We start from the raw sequence: 21,732 nt of genomic DNA, 5'->3' as shown, positions 1-21,732 counted from the left end.
ATTCAAAAGGTGGGGTTGAGATGGGAAGTTAGTGTCCGAGTGGATCGAGGTCACGATAGCTCAAGTGGTAGAGCAACGGCGTATCTAGCCGAAGATCGTGGGTTCGAATCCCGCTCGTGCCATTGAATTTTTTATCTCAACTAAAAACCTTAATTAATTGTTATATATTAATTGGTCAAGCGGACCACGAAATTAGTGAATTTTACAATAGTGCTGTCGTTGATCACTTGCGAAGGTCGAGACTCATTCATTAATATTTAATAACAAAAACCTAGATAAATATTATCATTAGCTTTAAAACTAAAGACACTGCTTGATAATAGAAGACAAATTAAAAAAAAAATTATTGAGAAATTTATTAGGGTGAATGTGCAGTGTGAGAGAGTCTAGGTGGGATATTATGTGAGGTTAGTTATATAGGATGTGCTCAGGGTGAAGGAGGAATATCGAATGCTCCAATTAAATTGAGTGAATGTTTTTAATAGAAAATAATGCATTGAAGAATGAGTGAGAAATTTAAAAATTGCATGCGTTCGGGCTGATGACCTACTGTTAACTGCCCCTGGAGGTTAAAGGCTGAGGCACGGAGATAATATGTGCACAGAGTTAAGCTTATATAAACGACTCAATCCTAATAAATTAAGATAATTTTTGTTGAATTTGTGCCTATTTTTAGAGAACCGGCTTCAGCGTCAATAGGATCACGGTGGGAACTGGTGTCGACGATATTGACAATTTCGCACTTATTCATGAGGTCAACGGTATGAAAAAGCTGAACGTTTGGTCGAGCGACGAATGCAATAATCTCACAGGTTTTGATGGCTCCATATTTCCAGGTATAATTCAATACAATACAATTTTATTCGGTGTTTTGATTACTTTACAAAAATGTAAAAAATTCTCTTCTCTATGACAGAATTGCTTTTTTTCACATAAGTATAACTTACTATTATAATTGAGCGTCGATGTGCACAACATTTCGCCATCGGCCTTCCATATTCACGCTAATAAATGCATTCAATCTGAAAACACAAATCGATATATCTATCAAGTTTCGTCCTAAAATCGAATAGGGAACTCAAATACTTGTTCTCTATATATAACTAAGGAATGACTCTTTATGTGGTACCCATCAACTTTTCCCTACATGACGAAACATACGCGGGCTTTTCCCAAGAATCTATGTCTTAAGTCCCCTGATCCCTCTTCTAAGATTCCGATCCTCTGAGGGCCATCTATCGACAAGGCTCCGGACTGACTTTTTCATCAAGGCCTTAGATAAAAAGAATAATTAATTGATATGTAGATTATTTTCGTGATTTACAGCGTGGTTAAAATATCGACCAAATTGTCACTAAATTGTTATTAGGGTTTTATCTGTGGCGGTGGCCGAGTGGTTACGGCGCCCAATCGCATTCTGGGTTCGAATCCCGTCACAGCAAATGAATTTTTAATTCAAAATCTCAGAAAGTATTGTATAGTACGTTTGCCCCCTTGTCTGCGACGCTCAACGTATAGTTTAACCCCATTATGTTTAGTGGTCTATTGACCAAATTTCTTCATTCAATTAATTATCCTTTTTATGTAAGACCTTGGTTGAAATGAAGAAGTTAGCGTCACGAGCGGGATTCGAACCCACGACCTTCGGCTCAATACGCCTCTGCTCTTACCACTTGATTACGTTAGCGTAAGAGCAGCGGTGAATTGAGCCGAAGGTCGTGGGTTCGAATCCCGCTCGTGACACTAACTTTTTTTTTTCAGCCAAGACCTTTCATTATAAGAATTATTAATTGAAAGAAGTATAGTTTAACATTAAGCCCTCTTCTATGACAAGAATTACTTTTTTTAATATTTGATTCTAGATGCTTCATACGAAATATTACATATAATACAATAACCTAAATACCAAATATATAAAGTGTATATATTGGATATCAGATTCATATTATGGCGAAAAGACGATTACTGAAAACTGTTAAATAATAATAAATAACGTTAATAAATAGAAATTAATTAAACACTAAATAAGTAAATAACATAACCTTTAACTAAATTCACTAATTTCGTGGTCCACTTGACCAATTAATATATTACAATTAATTAAGGTTTTTGGCTGAGATAAAAAAGTCAATGGCACGAGCGGGATTCGAACCCACGATCTTCGGCTTGGTACGCTGCTGCTCTATCAGGTGGGGTTGAGATGGGAAGTTAGTGTCCGAGTGGATCGAGGTCACGATGGATCAAGTGGTCGAGCAGCGGCGTATCAAGCCAAAGATCGTGGGTTCGAATCCCGCTCGTGCCATTGACTTTTTTATCTCAACCAAAAACCTTACTTAATTGTACTTTAACTAAATCATTTTTTTTAAATATGTATAAATTACTAACCCACAATATTTCACTATCGGCCCTCTCACGGTATATATTCACGCTAATAAGTACATTCAATATAAAAATACAAACCTATATATCTATCAAGTACTGTACACAATGAAACAGCCCCGTTTCGTCCAAAACTCCGAAGGGAACCCAAATACATGCTCCCTATATGTAACCAAGGAATGACACATTATATAGTACACATCGAACAACTTTCCTACACACGCCCGACACATACGCGGGCTTTTTCCTAAGAATCTGTGTCTTAAGTTCCCTGATCCCTCTTATACGACTGCGATCCTATGAGGGCTACATATGCTCTTGATGTACATATGCTCCTCCGACGATCTGGACTACGGACGCAAGTATTTATTTTATATGTAATATATTTTATTTCTTGAAATAGTAAAGCGCGATCGCTGAAGAATTGGTATTGTAGTGAAAGGGATATAAGATTTTTTTTCAGAGAGTTTCATCGCTCGTTCAGTGAGTTAACTCTTTTGATCAGCTCGCCCCATCACCAGTAGATTACCGAAGGAAGTAATTCATACGTGTTGGATCTTCCAATCGAGGTCAACTCGATTAAATTAAATATTCCAAAGGGAAACCAAAGAAAACTGACTAGTATCGACAATTTTGAAATCACCTGTGTTAATTTATGCAGTTGACAAAGTCCTTTTGTAGAATGTGCTAGATGTATTGAAACAACAAATCAAAGAATGGGACACAATATATTTTTCAAATAAAAGATCTTTTTATAAAAGAACAATCAACAATTGAACCCAATTGGTTCAACACCTAACTATTAAAGAAACATAGACCATGCCATATGCAACCAATCTATTAAACAGGTAGGATTCGATGTTTTGACAAATTTTCTGCCAAACCATTAAAATTAAATAATTTCTATAAAAACTCATTAATTTTTGATATCGTTTAATTTGGTTTACATGAAAATAAGCATGTTATAATTAATATTAAGTCAAAAATACATATAGTTTGATATGAACTATAAAAACTATGGGTTTCCGGTTTTTTGTCTTTAACTGTACTCGACGATACTAGACGAAAATCTGGTTAATTACATTTTATGAACAAAACCATGTTATAAAATGTTAGTTTAATTAAACGAGAAAAATCATATAACAATTATTAGTTAAATTATATGGATACAACTATGTAACAAATTGTTAGTTACATTTTATGAGCAAAATCGTATAATAAATTGTTAGTTAAATTTAATTGTTTTATATAAAGTTAATCCGGTGTTTGATAGATTTTCTGCCAAACCATTAAAATTAAATAATTTCTATATAAACTCGTTAATTTTTATCTAGTTTAATTTGGTTTACATGAAAAGAAGCATGTTATAATTAATATTACGTCAAAAATACATGTAGTTTGATATGAACTATAAAACTACGGGTGTCCCGGTTTTTTTGTCTTTAACTGTACTCAACGATACTAGACGAAAATTTGGTTAATTCAATTTTATGAGCACAACCATGTAATAAATTGTTAGTTAAATTTAATTGTTTTAAATCAAGTTATTCCGGTGTTTTGACAAATTTTCTACCAAACCATTAAAATTAAATAATTTCTATAAAAAACTCATTAATTTTTGATCTCGTTTAATTTGGTTTACATTAAAATAAGCGTGTTGCAATTAATAATGTAATGACAAAAATACATATAGTTTGATATGAACTATAAAAACTATGGGTGTCCGGTTTTTGTCTTTAACTGTACTCGACGATACTAGACGAAAATCTGGTTAATTAAATTTTATGAGCAAAACCATGTAATAAATTGTTAGTTTAATTGAACGAGAAAAATCATATAACAATTATTAGTTAAATTATATGGGTACAACTATGTAACAAATTGTTAGTTACATTTTATGAGCAAGATCGTATAATAAATTGTCAGTTAAATTTTATGAGCACAACCATGTAATAAATTGACAAAATTTAATAAATAATAAATTGATAAATTTAATTGTTTTAAATAAAGTTATTCCGGTGTTTTGATAGATTTTCTGCCAAACCATTAAAATTAAATAATTTCTATAGAAACTCATTAATTTTTTATCTAGTTTAATTTGGTTTACATGAAAATAAGCATGTTATAATTACGTCAAAAATACATGTAGTTTGATATGAACTAAAAAACTACGGGAGTCCCGTTTTTTTTGTCTTTAACTGTACTCGACGATACTAGACGAAAATTTGGTTAATTAAATTTTATGAGTAAAACTATGTAATAAATTATTAGTTACATTTATGAGCACAACCATATAATAAATTGTTAGTTAAATTTAATTGTTTTAAATAAAGTTATTCCGGTGTTTTGACAAATTTTCGGCCAAACCATTAAAATTAAATAATTTCTATAAAAAACTCATTAATTTTTGATCTCGTTTAATTTGGTTTATATTAAAATAAGCGTGTTACAATTAATAATATAATGACAAAAATACATATAGTTTGAAATAAAAATAAAAGTGTCCGGTTATTTTGTCTTTGACTGTAATCGACGCTTTTCCAGATGATAGATAAAGATGTATTAACTTTAGTGGAAAATTACCAACTCTCACAAGTGCGACTAAAACTTTGATTAAAAAAACCTCTTTAAACGAATACTATACAAAAACAGTTTTGTCTGCGGTCTCAAAGATTTAAAAATGGTACCTGATACCCTTATCGCTGTACAACAATTAGGCGTCTGTATTGACCCCAAGTATGACCTGGAAAATCCACTCTGATATGCTAACAAAAAAATTGTAAAATAAGGTAGGTAATTTTCGCCTAAGGTAGCGCATCACAATGACTAAGAAATTTACAATTTACTTACAAAGAATGGCAGTTTGTAGTCAGTGGGCTATCGAACAGACAGGATTGCAAAGAAAAATTTAGAGGCCTTGGTATTTGGCATTTCCGCCGATTAAAGTAAATTAGATAAAAATAATAAAGTAAATCAGTTATTAAAAATGAGGATTAATATTGGTTTGTTTGTGGTTTGTACTTTCTATTTTGTTTTACCCAACTAACAAGAATATATCGGTTAATTAAATTATTAATTTTTTTCTCGACATGGAAGTACAAATTTTTTTTAGCAAGGCGCTTGATAGAAAGCCAACATGACGGATCAATCGTGAAGGTTTAGTATAGCGAAGCGCCGTAATGACGATTTTATCATGCTTATTAAATTTCTATCACTCTTCCACTCACGCTCTCTCTCTTTCGCTCTCCCTCCCTCTCACCCTTTCTCTCTCTCTCCCTCTCTCACCTTTCCCTCTCTCTCTACCTCCCCCTCCCTCTCACTCTCACTCTCCCCTCACCTTCTCTCACTCTCTCTCCCTCCCTCCCTCTCACCCTTTCTCTCTCTCCCTCTCTCACCCCTCCCTCTCTCTCCCCCTCCCTCTCACTCTCACCTCACCCTCTCTCACTCTCTCTCTTCCTCCCTCCCTCTCACCCTTTCTCTCTCTCTCCCTCTCTCACCCCTCCCTCTCTCTCTCCCTCTCCCTCCTTCTCTCTCTCTCTCTTTCTTTTCTTCATTCCATGTAACAAGTCTGCAAATGAATATTAGTTAATTAAAGGAGATTATTATATAACATAATAACTTATAAAGTGAAATTTGTGCCTAATTGTGAAATTGTAAATTTGTAACCGTAAAATTTAAGAAACACTTGTACATTCTTTTAAAAAACAGCCAACGCTAATAAAAATGGAATTATTGTTGGCCGAATGGTGTGTGATTGTACCCTTGTCAGTCCCCGACCATTACTGATGACCTGTAGGTCACGCTTGCCCTCGATTGTTTGTTTTTAATTAGATCGTTAATGCGAGATGTCCTTGAACTTGGTCCTAGATGATCATGAGTATGTCGATATGAAATGTTCCAATTTAAATTTCAGGTCGTGTATCGGCGACTAAGGATACGTTGCACGTTTTCTCGTACAGCTTGTGCAGACGGATCCCACTGAGGTTCGCAAAGGAGACGATAGTAGGGATGTACCCGGCGAGACGCTTCGTCCTCCCACCTGACGTCTACGCCTCTGGAGCGGACAACCCGGAAAATTCATGTTTCTGTCAGGTCAACTGTCCTCCTTCGGGAGCTTTCAGCATCAAACCGTGCAACTATGGCAAGTATCAGGATTATAAATGAACCGAAAATTCATAAATTTTCCTTACGCGTACCCCAAATGCGTATGTTTTTAGAACGAAATGAGTTGTTGATTGGTCTGCGAATAGATGAACTCATGCTGAATCGGCACTGGGTCATTTATTGTCTGTCTTGACCCTTGCCGATTCAGCATGAAAATGATACTGGTTAATCTTACATACTTAAAAAACACTAAAATCTCGACGGAAGACTAAAATCAGTACTGCTAACCAATGAAAAATGCAAACAATGTAACCAGGGACCGCAGTTACTGCGAGTAGTTAGGGCGTCCGACTTTATTTACCACGCTAGCCGCCCTGGGTTCGAATCCCGACACAGCCTATGACTTTTTAGTTGACAATTGTTTGAAAGAAGTATAATAAAGTGGTTTGACCCCACGCCAGCGACATACGACGGGTAGTTGGATGTTGTCCTCCTGTGAGAAAGGAATTACTTTACTTTTCTTTACAAATAATAAAAACAGAATTTAACAGATTAATTTCAGCCTAAGCAAAATTAGCATAGTAATACAGTAAAATTACACGCGAATGCTTGGAAAAAAATTGATAAACAATACCTACTTTTGCTGCTGCCTCTAAGGCTTTGGCCCTTAGCTCAGTCAAGTGACTACACTCAAAGAGGTAATGGAATACGGAGATCAAATTGATTTTCTTTGCAGGCATACTTTTTTCCTATCAAATTTACATGTTAGTTTTCTGTAGAAGAATTATTCAGAAATCGTGAGATGCGGTCAAAAAATATATTTTGCATTGTAGGGTTTTTTTAATAAAGTATGGTTAGAAGGGTAGAAAAGCATTAAATATCTTAAGGTGTATTTTTAGAGTTAAGCATGGTGCTCATTCAAGCATTGGATTGTTAACATATCGCGCCCTCGTTCTCTCACGCATTGATTATGGTTCAATATTGTACATGCGTTCCCGATTTACTCATCGTCAACAAGACAAGATCTTTAACGTCCGCACCTGGCTCATGGCCTTATCGGACGCTTTGATTCTCAAGATGAGAGCTGACGCACTTCTGCATACGACGGAAAAGTGTTACCGCCGCAGCATTGGTGTAGTGGTGTCCCGGCCCCTAAGGGTCAGTAGCCACACTCCCCGCTTGTCCACTCCGAATGGTCGGGCCCGCATTGTGCGTCGGGCCGTACGCCGCACGCGAGGGGCTAACGGGCCGAAATACATCAGCCCGTCCCCCCCTCGCGTACTCCCTAGATAGAGTAGGCGACTCTATCTCTCTGAGTGTAGAGGCTCCCCTAGCGTAGAAACTTTCGGGAACGCCACGACAGCGGTTTCGGATTAAAAAGTGGGATTGCTACCCACCCCCTAGATGAGTACTGCCTACGGACAAAGGTCTCTTATCAAGCTCAGCCTACACCTGCTGCACGTAATCGAGGGACGCCATAGGTCTAGCCTAGGTGGTCCGATCCTTCGCTTCCCCAAGGGTACCACGCCGGTCATACGCACAACAATGCAAAGCATACTCGTCAGAAACCGCCGATACCACTACCCTTTTCCAGTCGCTTACTCACGCATTCGAGGGACTGTAGCATGATCATGAGTCCTCAACGCTTACATGCTGTCGTCCGGTCGCAACGTTTTCCGTGAGGACCGGGGATGATAATACATTGGCCATGCGCAAGCTTCACGAAAGGTCCCAGGTAGAAGACAGTCTCTCTCTAAGTTCCCGCCAGGGGCGTCACCACAAGCCACCACGAATCCGTTCCCAATGTGACAGAGGGCCGGATTCTGGAACATTTCTGTCACCCCGTGGTACAGATGGCCATACAACCCTCCCCCATCTATGCATACAGGATCTGGTGCACTGGCCCTCGTGTGACTCTGCTAAGGCACCCGACGTCCCTGCCGACCCTGAGGCCAACATAAGACAGCTTGTGCTTTAGAGAGGTTGCCACGCCCTCAAGGCTACACCATTATTTTGTGCCTGGTTCAATATTGTACAGTAATGCGGCTAAATCCCACTTACAGAAATTAGACATTATACAACACAGAGCACTAAGGCTTTGTCTGGGGGCTTTGTCTTCTACGCCTACAAACTCCCTGAAAGTGGAGGCTAATATTGAACCTTTACATCTTAGAAGAAGACGGGTAACAATTAAATTCTTAGCTTCTCGGTTGCACGATCCTTCACACCCTGTTGCTTATGCTGATATATCCTTTGGTGGTGTACACAATGCATCCATAAGACACTCCCCTTTGCTGAAAGCACAATGCAAATAAAACACATCGCCCTTGGTAGACAAATTCGGACCGCCAACCCTACGCTTAATTGGCGCACCTCCCTTTATTCACCCAATATCATAATAGGCCAACAAGATCTGATAGGAGAAAGAGAATATGTAATAGATTGTTATGAAACCGTAAATAGCCCTCTAGCCACAGTGGTTTATACGGATGGTTCAAAATCAAAAAATGGAGTTGGTGCAGCATTTCTCGACATAAGTAACAAGAACTCAACTAAGTTAAAGCTACCCTCCTTTTGCTCTATCTTTTCCGCCGAAGCCATAGCTATAAGAGAAGCAGTTAAGTATGTAATAAATCCCAACCCAACCTATGCTATAATTTTGTCGGATAGTCGGAGTGTCTTATCAGCCTTAAAAAATACGGATTGTCCTCAAGATCCCATCACCACAGAGATAAAACACAGTATGTTGTCTGCGAGTAATCGTGTCATTATTCACTTGATCTGGGTGAAGGGTCCCAGAGATAATAAATTTAACAATCAGGTGGATTTACTGGCAAAAGAGGCTGAAGTTTCGGGAAGTTGTATTGAAGAGATCTCGGTATCGGATATCACCTTTCATAACAAAACGATTCTGAGGAAAAAATGAAAAAATGGCAAAAGGAATACACAGAGGCAAGTAATTCTAAGGACCTTTGGTATTTTAACATACAGCCAACGATCCAGTCTGCAGCATGGTTTTCTACCGTGAGACGACCGAGAAAGTTTTTCATTTGTATATTTAGGCTTAGGTTTAACCATCACCGTCTTCCATCCCACCTTCACAAAATGGGAATCTTCTCAAATGGCATATGTTCATGTGACAATTCTACAGTGGCAGATGCGAATGTTCTTTTGGCCTGCCCACTAAAACTTCAAGGAAGAGAAGATATTTACAAAACACGGGTGAAAAATAAAGTGCCACTACCCACCTCAGTTAACTTAATTTTAAGGTATATCAAGAACATTGAAAACCTGGATCCCATTTTTACATTTATCGAAAAAAATGACATATTTGGCCCCGGTTTGTGGGTTGGATGCGGTCTTTTCCATGGGCCCTAGGTGCCGTGTAGATGGTTTTTATCCGCATCCATCTGGAACAATATGTGACAAAGTAAAAGAAGGGTAGAAGGACCTTATGCAGAGAAGAGGCATGGGCGTCCTTCCAGGTCGGCGCTCGTGGCGTTAGGTCTCGGCGGGGTCGGGCTGTGGACTGTCCGCGGGACCCACTAACAGGAATGGCTAGATGTACTAATGTACAAAAAAGATAAAAGCTATCGGTCATTAATCACCACACATTTCTATTGAAGGTTGAAGCGCTAACAACCCGGATTTGACATATTAACCTTGTTTGCTCAAAAGATATGACGAAGGATAAAAAATGCTCTTCTGGCAGAATTTTTTCTACAGACATTATTAAAACTGGATTCCTTTATTAGTCAAAGATGATGATAGGCAACACACAAAACCACAACTGAAGATGATGTATTGCCGAAACGCATCTGACATACCCAACTAGAATGATCAAAAACGACCAAACTAAAGACTCATCAGAGCACCACGATGTGGTTGAGGTTCTGGTTCTGATCCCCGCATAGCCAATAGAATTTTAATTGATAATAATATGAAAATAAAAAAAAACAACAACATAAAAGTACTGTTAACTGGTTTGGCCCCCTCGTGCGCGACACCCAAAGGGTTATGCACTCTTGTATGACAGGACGTGAGGTTCTTCACCTTGCACAACTTAAAAAGAAATTTCCGAGATACGAGAAGGCTATAAACTGAAATTCGTCTGGCATACCCATCAGCGATCACGGGAAGACCGAATGATCATTAATGACCAAATTATTGTTTCATCACCCCACAGACAAAAGGAAATATGTCACAATTTGAGGTTAAACGGGCTTTCAAATCAGGCTGAAAATAGACATAGTTATCTTATTAGTATTCAATACATACAGCAATGAAAAAATAACACAAAATAAAAAGAAATGAAGTAGATGATCACTCTAACCAGGCTGAAACGAAGGATAAGCTAAAAATAGATTCATATCATCGGCCGTGAAAGATGATTTTTTATGTACTACGGCATGGCCAAATAAATATCCTCTTAAATAAATCATAATTTTTTTTACAAACCAAGATGATGGAAAACGACAAAACTACAGCATCATCAGATCACCACGGTGGCCTAGAGATTAGTGGTCTGGGTTCGAATTGCGGCTTAGCCCTTGGAATTTTAATTGAGCCTAATATGAAAAAAAGTATTGTAAGTGTTTCTACTTTAATCTAAAGTGGGTTTTTAAATAATTTCAGATGCACCTCTTGTCATATCCTATCCTCATTTTCTCTATGGAGACCCGGAGCTTATAAACCACATCGATGGACTGCATCCCATCAAAGAGAAACATGAGTTTTACGTGGACATACATGCTGTGAGTTATTTAATTTTTTCAGAAAAAAATTTTGATATTTAATTTCCCGTTTTGATTTTAGACTCTTGGTCTTACTCTGTCTTCAAACTCGAGGTTTCAGATAGGCGTAGTGATCCCGGACGCACCCGACTATTTTATACTGAAACCATTCTCACCAGGGCTTGTTTTGCCCATCGCCTGGGTTGATATAGTAAGTTGTAACGTTATATTATCAAATTATGAAAATTTCATCATTTTCGCTTTTATAGAAAATCGGACAGGTGGGCAGAGAAATGAGCGACTTGCTTTATGAAGGTACATTCACGGCGAGCAGTATGAAACTGACGTTCGGCATCAGCGCGACGCTCGCGGCGCTATTTAGCATGCTGGCCATCTGCCTAATCTGTCTAAAAGGTTTATCTTACAATTAAAGCCGAAGCTGAGGGAAGCTTTAAAATTAAAGTATTTTATCGTCTCTTCAGACATTCTACCTTCAATATCGTTAAATTTATTTAATAGTTTTTCTAACTTAACATGTGATATAGACTAGTTATTGATGTCTTATAAGATTTATTGGCGTTTCAGTAAGATTAAAATGCCTAGATCTGTGATGAAACAAATTTTCAGCCTTTTGTAATTTGTTAATAAATGTTATTTAATTTTGAGCCTTATTTTTTTTGCATGCATTTGTTATATAAATACCACAAGAGTGTAAGTACAAACAGCAAAGCATAAATACTATAATAGAATCAGTATCTGCCATACGTTATAAAACAAATAAAGAAATATCCACTAGGTAGTGAATAAAAATAAACAAAGAAAAGAAAGGAAAAGCCTCAAGTATATTTTCGATTTTATGAGATATCTGTATTTTTGAATAATTTTAATTGGCTGCCAGGATTTGTAGGTGGACCTGACTGATGCAGCTCTAAAACACTTGAGCTTGTCATTGTAAAAATTTGGATGTAGTACGTGGACAGTATACAAAGAACAGCGTACTCTTATTTGGCATAGCAGCCTTTTTTTTATATATAGTGCGGTACGGCCAAATAAATATTCTCCTTATAATTTTTTTCTACATATCTGTGGAAAAAGGTGATTGTATTGTGATTTCCAGATGTAATCTAAGCCAGTAAAGTTCAAAAAGACACAAACTTGATTTTCCTACAAATCATTTGAAACTAAGAAGTTATATAAAAAAATCGTTTATGGTGTGAAATTTATGACTATAAATTATTCTTTGTATGTAAGGTTGAGATAAAAAAAGCTAGTGTCACGAGCGGGATTCGAACCCACGACCTTCGGCTAAATATGCCGCTGCTCTACCACTTGAGCTATCGTGACCTCGATACAGTCGGACACTAACTTCCCATCTCAACCCCACCTTTTGAATTTTCCCTCCTTTTTGCCATTTTTCAAATGTCGTGTAATCTATTTGATTCTCGGCGACAAATGAAATGGCCACGGAGAGCTTTAGTGAAGATATACTTCATTTAACTTATTTAATTCACTAGTTTTCATAGTCCCCTTGACCAATTAATATTTTTCAATTAATTAAGTTTTTTAGTTGAGATAAAAAAGTCAGTGTCACGAGCTGGATTCGAACCCACGACCTTCGGCTAGATACGCCGCTACTCTACCGACACACTGTTTTTGAGGACAATTGACCAAGTTACTTCTTTTAATCAATTAATTATTCTTTCTCCTTAAAGTCTTGGTTGAGATAAAACTTGGCTACTTCATAAGTAGCTGAGAATCCGATCCGATTATACGACATTTGAAAATGGCAAAAAGAGGGAAAATTCGAACGGTTGTAGGTTGAGATAGAGAATTAGTGTCCGAGAGGATCGACGTCACGATAGCTCAAGTGGTAGAGTAGCGGCGTATTTAGCCGAAGGTCGTGGGTTCGAATCCCGATCGTGACACTGAATTTTTTTATCTCAACCAAGACCTTACAAAGAAAGATTAATTAAATGATTAAAAGAAGTAACTTTGTCAATTGCCCATGAAAACGTAAAAGGGTTTATGACTATGGTAGTCTTCTCAGAAGTACAGAGTATGTTTAAAAATTTGAGATTTGATTAATCTTGAGTTAATCCATATAATATGACCAGACAATCATCATTACAGCTACGTCCTTCACATTGATTTTCGGGTCCAATTTTTTTTGATTGAGCAAAAATGTAATAATATTAATTTTTTCTTTTTATTCAAAGCGAAAAACCTCTATGGGTAGGTAAAGGTTTAAGGAGGAATCATTTACCTACCCATAGAGGTTTTTCGCTTTGAATAAAAAGAAAAAATTAATATGGGTATGTAAACTGTTCCTCCTTAAACCGTTTGGGAAGTGGTTAGGGCGTCCGACTTGTATTTGCCAAACTAGCGATACTGAGTTCGAAACCCGGCACATCCTATGGCTTTGTAGTCGAAAATAAAGTGGTTTGCATGTTTATCTACAACACCCAATGGTATTTGGACGTTTGGCCTTCTTGGATAACAGGAATTACTTTAATATATACTAAGCCATATATTGGGATGGTTTGGCTGCAACGAAAACGGACTGTTAATGCAGTGGCATGCGGACTCTTCCAATTTAGGTTCTTTGTGGTGACCTGAGGCTCTTTCCTCATTTTATTCAGTAATTTGGTGTCTCTTAAGAAGGTTTAATAGTTTGTATTGGAATAATCTACCCCGAGAACCACCTCTGACAATTGACTGGTGGACTACATGCTTCACAGGTAGAAAAAAGGTTTCAGAAAGTAGTGATGCTCAAACCATTACAGACTCATGGTCTCTTCCTGTCTTGCCAACAGAAAAGAAGAGGTCCAATGTGCAACGTTATTTCTCTTAGTTTGTTTTTTGTTTTTAAAATTTTTACGAGGTTTATTTAGAAATCGTGAGATGCGGTCTGGTGTGATGTAGGTTTCAGAAAAACATTTTCTTTATCGTGCCAACGTTTCGATCTTTATTGAGATTATTACCCTTCCTCACTAAATACGTAGATGATATATTGACAGCAGTTTCCACAGATCAAATTCAAACTACATTAGATACAATTAATAGCTTTCACCCACGCCTACAATTTACACATGAAATCGAAAACAACAAAAAAATACCATTTTTAGATACAACAAGATGGCTCATTAATCACAGATTGGTATCAAAAACCAAGAAACACAGATCGCTACTTTACATCTCACCATCCCCTTCATACAATAATAAACACGGCCAAAGGGTTACTTCACAGAATGATTACCTTAAGCCATGAATCCTTCTACTACAAAAACATAAAGATATACGAACAGATCCTCCATAACAATCTCTACCCTAAACACATAATTAACAGAATAATCAACAACTACAACTCAACACTAACACATTTCACTATTACAAATAATACTACATTAAATCTAGGGGACCGCGGTAGCCGAGTGGTTAGCATGACAGACTCTCACGCCGCGGTCGTGGGTTCGATTCCCACCGTCGCCTCTGGCCCTTTTTTCCCGATAACCCCCAATTTGAACAACATGTATAAGAGATTCGTCATGGCTAATATGCAAAGATCATAAGGCCAATTAAAAAAAAAAAAAAAACATTAAATCTAACGAATACAAACAAACCAGCATACATTTCCATACCATTTATCCAAGGCCTATCACATAAATCAAACTCATTTCTCTTGTCCGATTTCAAAATAGCTTTCAAAAATTATAAAACAATTCAAACACTTTTTTCCAAAATTAAAGATCCCACACCAATAACAAATAAATCTGACATAATCTTCAACATCAACAGTTTTAACTGTCCGGCAACTTACATCGGTCTTACATCCCAATATCTGGACAAGAGAGTAAAGCAACATATCTATGAGTGCAAAAACCTAAGCAAAATCCTACAGCACTCGCTACCCATCATCTTGAACACCAACACAATTTCGACTTCAAAAATCCAAAAGTATTACACACAGAACAAAACAAACATAAACAATTTCTTAGAAATGGCTTATATCAACAGAGATAAACACAGCATCAATTACAGAACAGATACATGTAAACTCAGTCGCAGCTACTCCAATGTCATTAATCAAATTCAATACAGATATCATACCTATATCACATTACATTCCACACTTCAAATATTTTTCACATAGCCTAATTTCCCAACAATTTAGCTTTCCCTTTCCTATTTATCCCTTTCTATATAATCCTGAAAGGATAATCTGGCCGAACCATTACCAACACATTTTTTCCCTTCGTCGGCTCTTTTCATCTCAAAGAAGCCGACGCCTTATACAAAAATGTCTTTTCTGTACCCACTTTCTTCCCCACCCCTTCAAAATCCAACCTATATAAACACAAAATAGCAAAATCTCACTGCCACTCTCGACACGACACGCAAGAATGGCACAATTACACAGAAGACAAACACTTTGAGTGAGTAGAAATACTTTGATTAAATATAAAAATATATTTTGCATTGTATAAATTCATTTTTCCACATCCAAAATGTAATTGTAATATGTAAACAATGTTTGTAAATCCCAGGCCCTGAAGATGATTTCAATAAAAATCGAAACGTTGGCACGATAAAGAAAATGTTTTTCTGAAACCTACATCACACCAGACCGCAACTCACGATTTCTAAATAAATATCGATTAACGGTCAGCAGAGGTCATATCTGCCCTCATAGTTATGGTGTTTTTGAGAAAAAGCCGATTTGAAGGAATGCTTACCTTACAGTGTTGATCAGTGGCGGCCTTCTTCGTCCCAAAATAGTCTTACCTTCGTTCCTAAAATCTCACAACGTGCCGGAATCAGGATAAAAATCACATTTTAGGATTTCATGGTATCGAGGAAAAGATGTCCTGAACCATGGATTTAAATAAATAAAAAAATCTCAAGGGTATATCAACTACAATGTTATATGAACCCTCGGGCTGCTATTTAAAAAAAAAAGAAGCCCATTTGTTGTTGTGAGGTCTGCAGTGTAATTGCCAATGACCAGTTGACAAATACTGGGAAAGGAATGCTTTAATTCTTAAAATCTATTGTTTATAGAGGAGTGATTGTTTTTAAAAAGTCAAATCACGGCAAACATGCGAGGCAGGTTTAGGGGAAAATTCTATTTTTTTAAAGGATGAAAAACCCTGCCAGGGAATTGTTTTTCCTTAATGCTGCAGGATATGCCCATGTCGAAACATAAAACAGCATGAGATGGAGATTAGAGTGTTCTTGTACAGAGCTTAAATTTAAAAAAATGTTTCTGCTAAGTTGATGAGTTTTCTACTGCTTACAGACAAACGACGTGTTATGCAAGATTGAAAGCCTATAAATCTAGTTTGTATGGTACTAATTTCACTCAGTTTCCTATTATTGGCAGAAACGTATGTATATTATGCTTTTATATCCTTTAAGGATGTTTGTTCCACATGACGTATTTCTTATAATTGCCATCTCACTTTTAAAATTTGGTAAAATACTTTAGCTATTGTATTAATCAGAGCTGTACATCTGCATCTATCAAGACCCTCGTACTCTCTTTTAAATTATTTGGAAGGCATAATGATAAAATTTTTTGTTCTCTATTTTTTGTTTGGTAACATGGAGATCTCTTTACTACTGAGGTGATATTGTCAAATAATATATATTGTATAATATTTGATCTTAAGAATGTACTTTTGGTCATTTACAATTAAATAATATAATTAAATTGTGGAGGTTTTAAAGCCTACTACATCTTATTTTTTAAATGGTCTGTTGAAAAAATTAATTTTATACCTGTATTTTTATTTATTTTTGTACATTCAGATTCAAAGTAATACATTTGTTAGCACATAGAACATATAATGTCGGTATATTATGTATATAATCTAATAAATATACTTCATTCACCATCCTTCACTTCCTTTTAATACTCATTTTATAAAATCAAAGTCGTGCATTAAATTCATAAACTATGTCTACTTCTAAATATATTTTTTATAAATAAAAGTTGCTTTTAATGAATATAAAAAATTATAACTTAAAACTATAAATTTAAACTTTAATACATATTGTTATTCATCACCCAAATATATAAACCATGATTTATTTGCCAAAATTGACAAAAATAAAAAATGTAAACCCATTCATTATACAATTTTAATTCATCAGCTTATATTTTTGCATTCTATACAGTTGTTTACACAAAACACATATTTCTACAGCCTATACGAATAGATTGTACACAGTTAGAAGTACATAAGGTTACATATATTTACTAAACAATAAATAAAGTTATAATCGTACAACAGAATTTTGTTAGAAATTTATTTAACAATAAATAATTGCGTAGTATTTAAATAGATTAATGTTGAATCAGGACATTTTGGAAAAAAAATCAAATACGCAGAATTGTACGGGAAAAAAAATTATTCACTATACAGAACGAGCCCTGAAGAAGATACGAAAGCTCAGGATACCCATTTTGGCTAAATAAGCTCTATGATTTTGACTTATTAGAGAGAACTGGGACAGGGGTGCCTTAATTTATTTTTAAAAATACTTTTTTAAAAATATTAATCTCATGAACAAGATTACCACACGATTAACAAAACCTAAATTACAAAACTTGTGCTAAGTAATTTACAGTGGGGGGGATTGAATCCTGCAGTATAATCCTGTTGGATTATTAGTTCAAACCATTAGATTATTATATTCAAAATACAGACACAGATTAGCGATTGTATATACAAATAGTTGATTACATATTTTTTTTAAAAATCACATTGGCTTAGACTAAACACATAATCTTTAAATTTTCCACTAACTTTCTCGTTCCAAAATTTACGATCTGGAAATCTATGAAGGAAACTAAAAGAAAATTTTTTGTGCTTTTAGTTTTTTGATTTTAGCCAACTCTTTCAATTTTTCTCTTGTGCTTCCGATGAGTTTACAGAACAGCTTTTTCACATTGACTTTGCTTATTAATAAATAGTTCACTTCATCAAATAAACACTGATTATACAACTTCTAATACGTTACATTTTTTTATTATAATATTTATATTTATAAAGGTTAAAAATTTGAATATAAATTTATTGCATAAACAAACTAAAATGTATATCTTTAGTGAATTCAGAAAGTAAATGTGAAAAAGCAAAACCTGAAAAATAAAAATGTATTTGTACAAAATTACAAAAAGTAGTTGAACATTGTTTTATTTGTTATTTTGCTTTTTTTAAGTTTTCGTTTAAAATGGAAAACAATCAGAAATCAAAAACAGTACAAAAATATAAGACTTTCATGGAAAGCCCAATTAAGACTCTAAAATATGTTTCCAGATCAGTCTAACATTTATAATATTTCAACTGGTTATTTTGAAAACTCCTTATTCACTGTCTATTCTAATTCTACGAACCCTATTTATTTTGTACAGTGACAAGATGCTTTCGGTCAGAATTTGTAATAGCACCAAAGAAAAGAAGTCAAAACAAGAACAGGGGTCGTTTTATGATTGAAAAAGAAACACGTATTCACATGTGCTTGTGAAATTGCCATTAGGTTTAAGATTTAATTTTGAGCTTTGACATTTATAAACACTCTTCTGAGCTAAGTTACTGAGTTTTTCTTTTAATGGTAAAAAAATGTTCAACTTGTTGGTTGGATTTTTCAAACTTTATAGAAAAAATAATGTGTACAAAAGATCTCATTATGAAATTAATCGTCAATTTGGCACTTTAAAATATTAATTTCTAATTCATTAGTATTAAGTTCAAAATTAAAAACACAAATCAATTTTATTTCAATTTTTACCCAGATATTAGTAAAAGTGCCAATTTTGACATCAATAGGAAAATAACACTCCAAGGGGGTGAGTTTATTTCAAGGCGTTCATAAAAATAAGTACAAAACCCCATTGTAAAACAATAAAAAATTTAGAATTTTTCATTTTTCAAATTTTATGTTTTTTTATATCAAAAGTTTCTAATAGAAAATTGGCATAATTGTTCAACACTGCACGTAAAATGATTGGTTTAGACAAAATGAAAAACAAAAAACACCAGTTCTAATACTTAAAGCTGTTTAAGCAAGCGATTAATACCTCTAAAGTACCTAAATTTCTACCTTTCTAGCTTCATTTATTTCCTTCTTTTTTATAAATCAAAATGAACTCAATAAACAATCAACGTACTGTGATGCATATGCACAAAATTAGAAATATTTAGTTCTAAGTATACTAAATAAACTATTTCATCATTGTAACAATACGATTTTTTACAAAAAACATTTTTGTTCTCTATTGACAATCCAAGTTTAGCCATTACATCTAAAATAAAACAAAACCTGGCTAAGTTTGGAGTACATATTTTTAACAGTCACATTTACATAAATCACAATACGTTATTTTATTAATATATTTATATGATTTTCTGGTTCACTATATATATATACTTCCTCTGTTATTTTTTAAAATCCTTTCTGTTTAAAATATAATCAGACTAAATATTTCTTCACTTTTTTATTTTTAAATTCATATATATTATTTTTTCACAATATTATTTGTACGATTTAAAACTTCACAAAAATAGATATCCATATCAGCCTCTTAGAATGAATATGTAAGACAAGTCTAAGAAGATTTTGGATGAGAGAATAGTGTAAAGTTATCAGGATAAACATAAAGGGATCGGCCGCAGAGTCGATTCAGAGAGCCGATCGCCGTATTTCCAATTACATTGATAATATGTAAACAATATGAAAACATTCTAAGTCTTCAGGGTCAGGAAAATTATAGGTCTAGGGGACAAGGAGTTTGTTCCTACGTTTGACTGCACACTGTCCCTGAAAAAAAAGGCGAAAACAAATTTTATTTTCATCTGATTATGTATATAATATTATCTTAAATTTAAAAAAAAAATAACTTTATAACACAGGGATGTAATAAAAAGTATTATTTCTTTTTTTTGTAAATCCTGACGCTCATTATTTATTACGTGTCTATTTTATAGTCTTTACACTCACCTGGCAATAATAAATACAAAGTGAAAGTTTCATCGAGTAGTTTTTATGATTAACACACATACATTCACTTTTATATATATAGATATGATAAAAAGTATGTGATCTACCTTTCGAGTTTATTCTGGTTTCAGCCTATGCCATTGTACGATAGTCTGCCTCGGTTTCGTGATCATATCTTGCCAGTGTTTTGTTTCGCTTGCCCCAGAACCATTTTTTCCTGAAAACAAAACCAAGATAATTTATGTGAAAAAATAAAGATTGAGCAGGGTGGGAGATCACGAAGCTCGAACCTATACCTAGTGGACTAGGATGGAGCGATAGTTTAGAAAGTAAATTTTGCTTTCGGATCATATCCTGCAGGATGGTGGCCCTTTGTGAATTGTTAGGTTGTCGGAGGACTTTGGATTAAAAAGAATAAAGTAAAGTAATTCCAGTCATATAGTAGGGTAAAAGACCAACTACCCACTGTTTGTGCAAAGAAGGTAGGTTTAGTAGTGTGTCTATGGCAGTTGATAGGATTGCTTTAATAGCTAATTGGGTTACAAGTATGTCTGCTATCCGACTAAAGTCTAAGTTTGCAAACTTATTTGGATGAAGGAATTATCTGGATTACCTGGTTGTTTAAATGTTTTGGGTGAATAAGAAGTGTTTAGTAGAGTGTCTATGGCAGTTGATAGGATTCCTTTAACTGCTAATTGTGTTGTATGTATGTCTGCTATCAGACTAAAGTCCAAGTTTGTAGACTTATTTGGATGGAGGAATTATCTGGATTACCTGGTTGTTTAAATGTTTTGGGTGAATAAGAAGTGTTTAGTAGTGTGTCTATGGCAGTTGATAGTATACCTTTAACTGCTAATTATGTTGTATGTATATCTGATATCCGGCTAAAGTCCAAGTTTGCAGATTTATATGGATGGAGGAATTTTCTGGATTACCTGGTTGTTTAAATGTTTTGGGTGAATAAGAAGTGTTTAGTAATGTGTCTATGGCAGTTGATAGTATTCCTTTAACTGCTAATTATGTTGTATGTATATCTGATATCCGGCTAAAGTCCAAGTTTGCAGACTTATTTGTATGGAGGAATTATCTGGATTACCTGGCTGTTTAAATGTTTTGGGTGAATAAGAAGTGTTTAGTAGTGTGTCTATGGCAGTTGATAGGATTCCTTTAACTGCTAATCGTGTTGTATGTATGTCTGATATCCGGCTAAAATCCAAGTTTGCAGATTTATATGGATGGAGGAATTATCTGGATTACCTGATTGTTTAAATGTTTTGGGTGAATAAAACGTGCAATTTCCAATGTGTAAATAAAGAAGGACATAGTCACCAATGGCCCAAGAAAAGAAAGAAACTCCATGTAATGGATTTTTTGCAAGGTTAACTTGATCCGCCACTGAGTGCAGCAGTCGGTATGAGATCTAGGTTTTCTTGGATTCTAGGTCGGAATGTACGGTATGATCATCGTGTCTTAGGCGTTGGTCGTGCTTTTATGTTACAATGCGTGGGTATGT

General features: G+C 35.1%; 2 protein-coding genes across 10 annotated transcripts in view; one reads left to right on the top strand and one right to left on the bottom strand.

Annotated features, from left to right (window-relative positions):
* LOC106669432 (scavenger receptor class B member 1-like) overlaps positions 1 to 11,849 on the top strand; it is a 22,049-nt gene extending 10,200 nt beyond the window's left edge. Inside the window, exons 6-10 of the mRNA XM_014398914.2 lie at positions 677 to 836; positions 6,293 to 6,520; positions 11,119 to 11,237; positions 11,299 to 11,427; positions 11,486 to 11,849. Of these exons, the coding sequence (XP_014254400.1) occupies positions 677 to 836; positions 6,293 to 6,520; positions 11,119 to 11,237; positions 11,299 to 11,427; positions 11,486 to 11,647 (798 nt within the window). The 3' untranslated portion in view covers positions 11,648 to 11,849. The remainder of the gene's footprint in view (positions 1 to 676; positions 837 to 6,292; positions 6,521 to 11,118; positions 11,238 to 11,298; positions 11,428 to 11,485) is intronic.
* A 7,839-nt stretch (positions 11,850 to 19,688) lies between these two features.
* LOC106669978 (synaptotagmin-7) overlaps positions 19,689 to 21,732 on the bottom strand; it is a 378,922-nt gene continuing 376,878 nt past the window's right edge. For all 9 annotated transcript variants that reach the window (XM_014399921.2, XM_024229097.1, XM_024229098.1 and 6 more), the window contains 2 exons: positions 20,327 to 20,436; positions 19,689 to 20,039 (listed from right to left, as the gene is read on the bottom strand). In XM_014399921.2, coding sequence (XP_014255407.1) covers positions 20,336 to 20,436 — 101 coding nt within the window. In that variant the 3' untranslated portion in view covers positions 19,689 to 20,039; positions 20,327 to 20,335. The remainder of the gene's footprint in view (positions 20,040 to 20,326; positions 20,437 to 21,732) is intronic.

This window comes from Cimex lectularius, unplaced genomic scaffold (assembly GCF_000648675.2).
Source record: "Cimex lectularius strain Harlan isolate CLEC.00 unplaced genomic scaffold, Clec_2.1 scaffold318, whole genome shotgun sequence".
Classification (NCBI taxonomy): domain Eukaryota; kingdom Metazoa; phylum Arthropoda; class Insecta; order Hemiptera; family Cimicidae; genus Cimex; species Cimex lectularius.
Note: the sequence above shows the minus strand (reverse complement) of the source record. Positions and strands in the feature narration are given on the sequence as shown.